The sequence below is a fragment of the Telmatherina bonti genome (genome assembly GCF_933228915.1).
Source record: "Telmatherina bonti genome assembly, chromosome: 9".
NCBI classification, from domain to species: domain Eukaryota; kingdom Metazoa; phylum Chordata; class Actinopteri; order Atheriniformes; family Telmatherinidae; genus Telmatherina; species Telmatherina bonti.
The window spans coordinates 11,937,694-11,949,994 of record NC_136627.1 but is presented as its reverse complement, the minus strand read 5'-3'; the positions used below and the strand labels follow the sequence as shown (position 1 = coordinate 11,949,994).

The following is a 12,301-nucleotide window of genomic DNA, read 5'->3' as shown; positions in this document are numbered from 1 at the left end:
AATACGCGTTAATTGTCTGAATGGAAATGATGCGATGGTGTTTTTTCAAGGGACGTGACAATTGAGGCTTTTTGTTACCAATAATAAGTTAATGTGTAATCACTTTCTTTTTTTGGTTAATTACTTATAGAAAGTTGTATAAAATTTATTTGTGCTTCATGTGATGTAAACAAGTTATGTCTGTGAAGTACTTTAGGAAAAACCCCTGTTAGAAGCGGAGACAGACGGGCCTTCGGGCACACCTGGGTATATGTTTATATGGTTTTGGTGCGACAGTTTATTTATTGGTGTAACTGATCCATAAAACTTGGTAGATATGCGGCCAAACGAACACTGGCTCGATACCAACTCCTCTGTCTGGGGCCCTAAGTAAATCATACTTTCATTCATACATTCATACTTTCCTGACCACCAGCCCATCATCTGCAGCCGCTTTGTTCTGTTATTAAATAACATCAAACTAAAGTAATCAGATAGTTTAAATCAAATCAAACTTTATTTGTATAGTACTTTTAACACAGAGGCATATCAAATTGTTTAAAAATGTCAAAACTTAAAAAAATGATATTTCTCTAAAAAATTTCACAGTGATGAGTTGAATATGGCTTTTTGGCAAATAATGAAATAATTTTCAGGACATGTCAGAAACGGAATCAGGATCAAGTGATTACATGTTTGGGATGATCCGGATCACTGTCGTGGTCCAAGGTAGATTCTTTACGATAGGGAGATGGGAATAATTTTGCCATTACCGCATCTAACACAGATAATGGCATGAATAATTGACAAAAAACCCCCCCAAAAAAACCAAAACAAACATTTCAAGATGACATAATGGTTGATAACAATATAATCCGACATTTTCTGACCCGGTCATGTTGATCTGCTCAAATTGGTGTTCCAGTAACTTTAAGATTATCGTAGCCATTTGCTTCATGTTGCGGTCTGAAGGTATGTTTCCAGGGTCATAGATTTTAAATAAGATGTGGCATCTATCCTGATTATAGAAATAGTCATATATGCAAGTACACGAGTTCTATTATGGGGTTGGAGTCTTGGTGGGCTGAGTGCTTCAACTTGAAAGTGAGAACATAAATTTTAATCATCAACTCATCAACATGAACAGTGAGTCAGCAGCTTTTGTGATTTTATTTGTTGTGTAAGTTTTCCAACAACTTGTTGTCATCTTCTGCACCTGTCAGATGATGAGCCATTTGTTTGTGTCAGGTGTGTTTCAGTGGGGAAACACTAAAACCTGTAGGATGCAGCTAACAAGGACCGGAGACCCCTGGTGTAGGCTATAATTCTTTTTTTTTTTTTTTATTGGTTGTGGGCTGCTTTTGTGTCAAAATGTGTTTGAGGTAGCTTTTGTGTGGGTGTTAATAGACAATATACAGAAACAAACCACTTTCTAACAACAGTGTCTTATTTATTCCAATTTTTGTCCATATGTCATAATGTTGTCCCTGTGATGCACTGGCGACCTGTCCAGTGTGTACCTTGCCTCTCGCCGGATGATTGCTGGGATACGCCCCAGCTTCCTCGCGACCCTGAGCTGGTTTAATGTTATCATGGTGCATCTGTTTGGTATCAGAGAATCTAATAATTTTGGACCTGACTTAGTTAAACTAGGTTGAGCTAACATCTCCAGACAGAGACTGTTTCTACTCTTTTGACATCATTAAATATTGACTTTAAGCAAAACAATAAGCAGGGTTTTTTTCCATCCAGTCTTAGCAGGCGTGTACCTGCAAGATAATCTGCATGTGTAATTTCATACTCCCTCACTAAGTATGTTGACATACTGGTGTTGTTTCCTGTAAGCCGTCACAGGGTTGTCCTGTTTGAACCCTCTCTCTGTGTCATTGTCATCCTTCCTCAGATAGTCCCTCCCTTCCCCGCCCTGATTTCATTTCTTTCTTCTCCTCTGACAGGTAGTGTCCTTCTGTAAGTCACCTGCCTGGACAACTGTCTGCAGTCACATTCAACCAGTAAGACAACTTAAAAGTCCATTTTAATCTGTTTTAAATGTAAGTTTTGTAAAGTTTTTATGTATGCATTTAACTAATTGTTTATTATTTGAGTTTTTTTTTAAGGTTATTTATTAAATCTGTTCAGTATTTTTTTTAAAAATATTTTTAATGTTGAGCTGGAAAATCTATTACGGTCTTTTGTGTTTTCACATTGCAATGAACCTTCTTCTTGAAAACAGCCAAAAAGTGGCTATTTATTATATATTTCTCCACTTGTACCAGATGTTACTAGGTGGTTTTAAAACTTATTGATCATATTTGTCATCAGAACATCTCTCTCCCTCTCTTTCTGCAGGACTCACTGCACTGATTAATTTTCAACATTTTTGGTGACCATCCAGGGCGCTGCTCTCCTCACCGTTAAATCTATCATCATGTCTGAACGGCCAGTCCAAAACCACCATGAAGGGGCCTACATGTCAATAATGAAAGGCTTGAGAGAACTGGACTTCTGTGGTCCCTGTGTTCCCAGCGACCTGGTGCTGATTGGAGACCACGCCTTCCCTTTAGCAATGAACAGCCGCGGGCAGGTCCTGATGGCCGCGTCCCTGTACGGCAGTGGGAGGATTGTTGTCCTGGGTCATGAGGGCTACCTGACTGCTTTCCCTGCTTTGGTAGCAAACGCTCTGACTTGGCTGAGAGGTGACGGATCAGACAACCTCTCTGTAGGGGTGCACAGCAACGTCCGAGCTGTCGCTGAAAACCTCGTCACATCCGGCTTCCAGACAGAAGTGGTTGGGGCCTTTAAGAACGAACTGGGAGTTGGCGTTTATGTGACGGATGCCTACAGCGTTGGTTCTGACCCAAGAGATCTAGTGGCGTTTCTGAAAGCAGGAGGAGGCGTGCTGATTGCGGGGCAGGCGTGGAGCTGGGCTGCAGAGCACCCGAAGGAGAACACGCTGCATAATTTCGAAGGGAACAAGGTGTCTGGTGTTGCAGGGATCTACTTCTCGGACCATCTGGGTGAGGTGGAGAACCTGCCTGTCTATCCACAGATCCCATCCTCCTGGATGGCGGCAGTGTGAGTTTACACAACCAATACAGGCTGTCCTGGTTCTGCTGGAAGTTTTTCCTTTCCACTGTCGCCCACCATAACTGAATCAAAAAAAGGATCCATAGCTTCTCAGTCATTTTTATTCTATCAACTTACATGAACACAGTTGGTATAAATTGGACTAGCATTCTGACTCATTTCATTTAATTGGATTATAATTTGAGTAGGGCGAGGTGATATGACCTCAAATCAGTATCCTGTTACCTCAATTACAGTTAATTAGCTTTGTAATTTTAGCACTGAGTAATGTTTTAGCATAGATAACTGAATGTTTTGCTGCATAATAGAAGAGCTCGTGATGATAATAAAAATAAGTGAAAAGAAGCAGTTTAAGTATAAATTGTCATTTAATTAATATTTTTGAATATATCTAAGAGAAATAATTTGATTAATTAATTGAGAAGCAAGATCACATTGATTATCGGTTCTGAATGTCTGTTCCGGTTGTTTACCCAGTCCTGACTGAGACTGGACTTCGCCTTTAAAAGGATTCTAAGATCCATTTGTCATAAATTAATTAATTTAATTAAATTAATTGAATATGTCTAGTCACTTAATCTATTTTTCTAAAGTTATTTTATGATAACTTTGACATAATTTATTATTGTTTTACAGTTTTTATAATATCTTGAAGCTTCATTCATATTGTAACCATGGCAACTATGATAGTGACAAAAATGCCATTTATTTTATTAAGCTAACAGAAATATCTTTCTGTGATAAATTATCTCACATTTGTAGAATAAAATCTGTCTAAATTTTCATTGAGTTCAGATTTAGCTTCAACACATCGAACTGAAGCAGTCTACAGAAAGTCTTAAAGCATTTTGCTGCCGTCTGTCTTCTTCTCTCAAATTACAGAATTGGTAAAGATTTCGAGGATGACTTGGAGTTCCTCCTGCAGGGGATTTCAGAGTTTAATGTCCATACAGGGTTGGTAGCTTCTGAAGTTCTGGTCCATGGCCCGCTAGCCTTCCCCATCGGGACCACAGCTGATGGGCAGGCGTTCCTGGCAGGGGCCTACTATGGTCAGGGCCGGGTCATTGTGGTGACACATGAAGGACTACTAGGAAGTGAGGTAGAGTCAACGTAACAAAGACAGTAAATAGGAGACATTTCAGTGCTTATTTTGTTTCATGTTGCATGTTGCTTTTCTAACAATCACTCGTCTAATCGCAGGAAATGGCTCCATTTTGGAAAAATGCCCTTCACTGGTTGGACGAAGGCCGCAGGGGGGTTGTTGGTGTTGTCTTTGATCACGCCCTCCAAACGCTCAGCATGTCGGGCCTGAAGTGTGAGAAAACGGGCTTCAGGGAAGATCTGAGTGTGTTTGTGGGTTCGGCGTACAGCGGCGACCACATAGAAGAGATCCAGAACTTTGTAGCAGAAGGCGGCGGCCTGCTGATTGGTGGACACGCCTGGTACTGGGCACAGACCCACCATGGGCAAAACCCATTAACTGATTTCTCAGGTATGATGTTGTTCGCTCACATTTACTGGTATAATAATGTACAATAATGCTGATAATAGACAATAATATAATAGAGCTACCTGATGCATAATGTCAAGGGAAACGGAGTGAAAAAAGTTAGGATTAAGACGTTCTTCCTCAGGATTCTTGGAGGTTGGCCTTATCCAAGGATTCATTATAGTCCTTTGGAGTTGTTATTTAAAGCACAAAGCATCAAAAACATACTATTGTTTATGATTTTGTTAGAAATATAGTCTCCTTTTGTTTCAAATGGATATTTTTCCCCTCTCTGGTTCCTGTTAAAGCCAGATTTGGTTGAAAAGTTCTGATCAATCATTGGTGCAGTGGCCAAAATGGAACTTGTTCCATGTTAGGTACAAACATATGTTGAAGAACTTGTGCTGCAAAGATCCTCAGAACAAAATGTGGACTGGTTAAACTAAACTGGCTAAATCAGGGAAGAAGCTGCAGGGTGACTGGGAAGAACAAAACTGCTGTCCTGCAAATAAGCATCAGCCCTGGACGACTCCAAAGGAGTCTTCACCTTAAATTTAGGAGCTCTGGGAAACATTTTAATCTAAAGTCTTTATCATTGGGAATTATGCTGTTGAAGCTAAGTGGAACCAGTCCTTGTCACATAGCTCTGAATATACGTGTTGCATCGTCTAAACTGTTTTTATTATAAACTTTAAAATGAGCATACATGTATCTGAATGCTTGTATAGGTCTAAAATAATACACTGGGGATGAAAGCTGATTGGAGATAAGACCAGGAAAGCTATTTTTAAAAAGGAGAATGAATAAGGGAATATGACATTTTAAGTGGGTAGTACACACAGCTCATCATGTGGTCTGCAGCTGAGGACATCTAGAGGTCAAGAGAAGAAGTGCAAGTCAAATCCCAGATGTTGCGATGTAGCGTCAGTATATGGTTTATTATAATATTGCAGAATATATATATGAGAGACCTCGAATCTATATAATACTTCCTTTTAAAGCCACATTTAGACTCTAGCCACATGATGATGATAATATGTCTATAACCAGACTAAATGCAGCATGTCAGTTTAACATAGCAGATTAAGTCCAGTTTTTTGTCTTTCAGCTAACAAAATCCTCAACAAAATGGGGTTGAGCCTGTTGGGGGCCACAATTTCTGGAGGTGTATATGAAGCCCCAGTTCCCAGCCAGGCCATTAAAGACACCTACCACTTCCGCCACCTTCTACACCGCTTTGCTCAGCACGTAACTGCTGGTGAACAACTCGAGAAACACGAAGAGGAGCATCTTAGGAAGCTGGGCAACGACTGCACCGCATACTTGAACATGAAGGCTTATGACAGCTGCTTCTACAATCAGGTGCTGTCCACTCTCACGGATATCCTTAAGACGTCAGGGCTGCCACAGGTGAGTTGACACCATGAAAGAAACTAGTAAAAAAAAACAAAACAAAACAGTGTAGTAGAAGAGCACAAAGCCATCTAACCATTTTTAAAGTTTCTAAAGCAGCATATGGTGACAAGCTATTAACAGTATCAAATTATTCTGCATGTTTTTGTTCATTTATCTTAAATAACTCATACAAATTACAGTAAATAGGATGTTTTTTTTTAATCTTAAAAAGTTAATAGGTTGGCTTTTTTTTTTTTTTTTTTACCAATCAGTAAAACTCCAGTGTTTCAGATTATTCTGAATAAAACTTTCTGAACAAAAATGTTCACCTGTTGCAGTTTTTGCTTTCATTCGGTGATATTTTTTCCAGATCCAGTTCCATGTCATCATTTCTGCTTTTCTTTGACATCCTCTTAATAACACTAACAACTCTTCTTCATTGAACTTGCACATGCATAATTAGATTCTGCCTCAAAGATCCTCTTTCGTAAAGATTCAGCTTTGTCATGTATAAACACGTGACAAAGCTTGTCACATGAGTAGAAGCATTAAGATATGTAAAAATCATCAAATAAGTTGGAAGTAATAAATAAACAGACTTTTATATATTGATTTTTACTACATACAAAGCAATATAAATGCAAAAACAAATAGAGTGGATGTGGTTGAGGAGAGTATTAAACATGTGAGTGATGAGGTGCAATTATGGATTGTGAAGTTGGTTTTGCCATTTATCTGTTCAATAGAATGACTATTAGTCCTGATCTGCAGGATTCTGTGTTTCAAAAGACTGTGTGCAGTGTGAGTGGAGTCATTTGATGATTCCTGCTCCTTTTTTTTTTTTTTTAGTCCTGGAGGAGTACAGGACTTGAATATCGGCAGGGTGGCTCCAATGATGAACTCTGCAGTCCTCACAGTGTGTTGTAATCTTGTCTTGTCCTGCTTGGTGGTGCTTCATGCTGTGTTTTGGAGCATGGTGTGTTGTCTTTGCAGCGGAATACCTCAAAAGGAAATAGTCAGACACTAAATAGGTTTTGCAGAGGTCATTGTGACACTGTCAGATGTCCTCTCAAAGTCTACCTCTCATGCTGATGGAGATGGTGGTCATCCACCAACCATCCATTTGGACCATCCAGTAGCACAACATTCATAAATAAATAAAACTTCTTGAAAATTAGTCCATATACACCCGAGTGCACTTCAGATGCTTTTTGTAAGTAAACAGAAATCCAGCTTTAGCTACAGCTGTAACCTCTGAAATATCCTGCATGGAGAATTTTTAACGGTCCAGTGATCTCACTTAAGTGTTAATCAAATGTTTTCATGTTTATTGCATAGCGTGTTTTTATGCTCTTTATTTAGATCAGAAGTGCCTTATTTTCTCACCAAGGCAGTAAACTTGCCCCATAGCACTGTTGAGTGGAGTAACTCAATTCTCTATGCTGGGGATATGTGTTTTTCTCAATTAGCAGTAAAGCCACAATGCACAAACACACCATTAACCATGCATTATGTCTTTGTTGTCAAGGTGAGTGACAGCTGTCCTGTTCAGAGTCCCAAAGACCACCTTCTTCTCAATGTGGGGGCAGAGGTATTTAAGGTTTGTCCAGACCCAGATGCCCTCCTGCCCTACCTCATCAAGCACAACCCACTGTTACCAGCTGTCTACAACAAAAGAATCAAGATTGATGTCAACACAGAAGGTCAGACTCTGTTATTAGTTTCATGCATGAGCGTACCCTTTAATTTTATATGTGTGTTAATGTGGGTGTTTGTGTGTCAGGACGGGAGGAGTGGATCAGTACAGGTCTCTTCCTTTCTCCTGGTATGAAGACCTACTTGGCCATACCTGCAGAGATGGTCAACAAGGGATGGCAGGTACACTAGTTTACCCCCTTTCCTTTCTTAACCTTCATCACAGTGCATTAAAATGACTTTTTTTCCTCATAAAACTGGATTCATTTTCACAAACAGAAAAAAAAATCATGCTTACCTGTTTCAAAAGCACATATCTTTCTTGTTTATTGTTGTAATAAAGAATGGGAAAATATGTCAATAGTGTCTTTTTCATTGTTTTTTGCATATATTTATTGATAGAAAAATAACCCACACCAACGAAAATTTATTTACAGTTTTTCTTTGAAACTTTTTACTGGTGAAGATCAGGGGTGCGTGCTACTTTGAAATTTAAAGTGAGCAACACGACTCAATCGTCCGTCTCTGTCCCCCTTTGTATCTTTTACTTAGTCCGCATACCGGTTAGTCTCACGGACGAACAGAGTGGAAGAATAGCTCAAATAGTTCCCTTTCAGACACATCATTGTCTTCTAAATGTGGCTCTGCAAGTTTACGAACAGTAAACTGTATTGCTGTATTTCGACGCATTCAAACGCCAGCAGCTGTCGGGCGCTTGCAAAAATCGGACGCATGAATGCGTCGGCAGTGTGTTGAAGCTTAAAATATTGCCCCCCTCTCCTTCAGCCCCTTGTTACTAAACTGCTCCCTGCTTGAGATCAAAATGAAACATTAAGATCATATAAATATCTGCCTTTTTCTCATCAGATTCAAATCGGTTGTCAAACGGATCATCTTAATGCAACTGAGCTGAAGAGGCCTCCACGTGTTCATGAACGATTTCCTGTTACTTCAGAGATGGTGCAGGTGTGGAACCTGTGGGGAGGACTCCTCTATCTGGTGGCCCCTCCCAACACACAAGTGAAAGGGGTGGAGGTCATAGTTCAGATGGCTTCACTTGCACCTTACTATAAATCAGGTAAATGTGAGGGATTTTTACTAAACATCTGTGTATTTACCCATCGCACGTTTTTTTTTTTTTAATGCCTCCATTTATTCCTTTCAGGTGTGACGACAGCAGCGGAGTGGTTGGCGCTGCGCAGAGCTCCATCACCCTGGGCAGAGTTTGAGTTTGACAACATCATCCTCACTGTGCCATCAGAGGCAGTGTGGAACCTGGACCGCCCTGATGAGCTGGCAGCCCTTTGGAATGCCATCATGAAGGGCATCGCTGACCTCGCTGCCATACCACACAAATTTCCTCGCAAAGAACGCTTTGTAGCAGATGTGCAGATTTCTCATGGTGAGTGTGTGTGGCTTTCACACTAAGGTGCAAACACGTCAAAACAAAAGTATTTTAGCTATCAGAGAAACATGGCAAAATATCTTTTAGTTGGTATAATTGGTTTCACTTTGTTGTGGAGGAATTTTGGTATAAGCAGGCAATGCAAGTTTATTTATATAGCAAATTTCATGTATGAAAAAAATCAAGTGGCTTTAAACAAAAGCATCAAAACCATTGCAGTGCTGTAAATAGAAGACAGCACCTAATACGGGTTAAATTTTAGCTGTCGGATAGGTAATCTCACATTTCAACCTTAAATATTATGGGACACTAAGGAGTTCATGGTTGACTCGGTGGTTGTCCAGGTTCTGTAGCTGGAAAACAAGCCCAAATCATCCGTCTTCCCCCACCGTGCTTGATTTTTATCCCAGTTTGCTACAGTGCATCATGGCTAAATATATCTACTTTGTCCCAATCCTCCTGACAACACTGCAGGAACCTTGTGGGTTTATTCAGGTCCAAATGTGCAAACTTAACCATGATGCCATGTCCTTTTTTTTTGGAGACAAGAGTCTCTCCTTCAAACCAAGCCATACTTTTTCAGTCTTTTTCTAATTAAATTGCCAAAATTTGAAATATTTACTGACCTAACTGAGGCCTGCAATCTGAGAAGCTGCTCTAGCTCTTGGTTACGTTTCAGTTTCTAAGCTTTGCATCTCTAAATTTGCTCTCGCATCATAACTGGCAGCTGTCTTGTATTTTTTTCAATTGTGAATGAACTTTCTCATTGTTAAATTATGGACTCCAAATGATTTGGAAATGGCTTTTTTTTGTTTACCATGCCGGAGGGGGTGGGCAGCAGTATTTGTTAAATTAATATTTAAGATAATTTCCAAAGTCTTTCCTTTTTGGCATTGGGTCAGCAAATACCTGAAGGTGCCATGATACACTTGATTAGCATTAATAACAAGAAGACCTGCATTTTGTTTGTTATTCCAGTTTGATGCGCCTTTACTATGGTTCTGTGCCACAGCTGTGGATTCTTAAATAAATACTTACACGCTGTTACATGCTTAAACAAATTTCTCTGCTCAGGTTGGATGCATGCAGGTTATCCCATCATGGCACACAAATCCTCAGCAGCTGAGCTGGTCAGTGTTGAACATGCTAGGAGTAATGGCATGTGGGGTCCCATTCATGAGCTTGGACACAACCAACAGAGAAGCTGTTGGGAGTTCCCATCACACACTACAGAGTGTACATGCAACCTCTGGTCAGTGTACGTGCATGAGGAGGTGCTGGGTATCAACAGGGCAAAGGTAGTGGCTAGAAAAATGGGATCATGTTTGTCTTGTCTTGTTTGTATTACAGTACTTTACTGATATATTTTCTTATGGTCAATGCAGGCTCATCCTAACATGACTTTAGCAAATCGAAACTGTCGAGCAAAACAGTATGTCCAGGGCGGCAGGAATCTCAGCAGCTGGGACATGTGGGTGGCCCTGGAGACATACATGCAGGTGAGACTGTTGCATTTCTGCAGAGAAAAGGCTTATATCACATCAACAGTTCATAATTTTCATATTTACCCCGGTCTTCCTCCATATAGCTCCAAGACAAGTTTGGCTGGGATGCCTTCAAGAAGGTGTTTGCTGCCTACCACAAAATGAGCAATTTCCCCAATGACAACCAAGGAAAGATGAATTTGTATGCAGAGACTTTCTCCCAGTCGGTGGGGATGAACCTGACTGGATTCTTTAAGGCCTGGGGGTGGCCCATAGAAACAGCCACAGAACAGAAACTCTCCAGCCTGCCACCCTGGAGGGATCACCCCATGACCCAGTATGACTGACCATCTGACTGCTGCCGAGTGCCGACTTAGTTATGAGCATCAGTTTATTAGCATGAGCTGTATTATTCCTGCTGCATCTTGATTGTATTTATTCCATTATTTTCCATATTTATTCCATTTGTTCAGAGCAACTGAAAGTATGCAGTGTGTTTATGTGAAGGGTACAAACTTTTGGAGAAATAGTTACAATATGTTTCGTAGATTTATTGTTAAAGAGGGTAAACATCATCACCAATATTTCTGCTGCTTTTAGCTCTCACACTGGATATGTTTAGTCTTCTGAACAGCTTAAAGATGTAAGTACGTGATATTTGCACTACACCTCTGCCTTATACTAAAACTCCTATCACGTAGTTTGACACCATCAGCAAAAGTTGTTCATAGGAGGAAAGGAAGTTTTATTTTTCAGTTATGAGAGGTTTGCTATTATAGTAATCAATAAAAATAATATGAAAAACAATGTGTGTCTACATCAAAAAAGCAATATATTTGCAACAAAGTTTTGCTATAATGTTGTGCATTGAGGTTAATGAAGGGATAAAAATATTCTGTAAGGGGGGACTTTAAAGAGTTAATAAAATTAATCAGTTAACAATCTGAAATTATCTTAATATATTAAAAACCTGTTGATATGACCAAATTCTTCCCAGAAGTGTTCCTTTGTCATATTAAAACAATATTCTTCTATAAAAAAAAAAAAAAAAAAAGAAGGGGGAGGGGGGAAAAAAATTGGGTTTGTAAAAAAAAACAAAAAAACCCCCAAAAACATCTGTATCAAAATAGATTCACTGTCTATGTTTTTCTTTCCTTTAAAAAAAAATGAGAGAAGAGCATAAAATCAGATGAAAGAAGAAACTAACAAATATGCTTGTGATATTAGTGCCTACATTACCATGAAGAATTTTCCTATCGATCGAGCATCCAATCAGAATAAAAATGTGTCATGTAGAGATGTCAGCTGATTACTGAAGCATAGATTTTTTCACCCAAATAAAAATGACATTGTGATCTAATGTTATAACACAATACTGTAAAAAACATATAGTTTGGACACGGACGCCTCATGCGCTGCGGAGAGCGAACCAGCGTCGCCTCCATCTTGAATTGGTCTCCGCTTTCGAGTCTTGCTGCAGAGTGAACGCAGTTTCCCCACATAACTCTTTTCTGTGGAACAACGCGTATATATTACACACAAAACACTTTTCTACATAACTGGCTTATAAATAATGTTAACAGTGAATAATCTGCTAAATGCAAATGATAAATTTTAGTTCTATGAGGTGTTTATGGAAAAATATATTTATGCTTCAAAAAGACAGTTTTACATGGTAGCATAATTACCTCAGTCATCGAGGTTGTTTTCCGGCTTTATTTATTTGTCTCTTTGTGTTTAAGATAACTTAAAAAGTTATTTATTGAT

General features: G+C 39.4%; 1 protein-coding gene across 1 annotated transcript; it reads left to right on the top strand.

Moving 5' to 3' along the window:
- Nucleotides 1-1,932: 1,932 nt before the first annotated feature.
- LOC306760479 (TRPM8 channel-associated factor homolog) lies at nucleotides 1,933-11,049 on the top strand. Its single transcript, XM_079246337.1, has 12 exons — nucleotides 1,933-1,991; nucleotides 2,329-3,054; nucleotides 3,949-4,165; nucleotides 4,267-4,558; nucleotides 5,664-5,965; nucleotides 7,479-7,653; nucleotides 7,734-7,828; nucleotides 8,513-8,723; nucleotides 8,811-9,047; nucleotides 10,125-10,348; nucleotides 10,436-10,549; nucleotides 10,639-11,049. The coding sequence occupies exons 2-12, from the start codon at nucleotides 2,408-2,410 to the stop codon at nucleotides 10,879-10,881; spliced, it is 2,757 nt and encodes a 918-aa protein (XP_079102463.1). The 5' UTR covers nucleotides 1,933-1,991; nucleotides 2,329-2,407; the 3' UTR covers nucleotides 10,882-11,049.
- The last annotated feature ends 1,252 nt before the right edge of the window (nucleotides 11,050-12,301 follow it).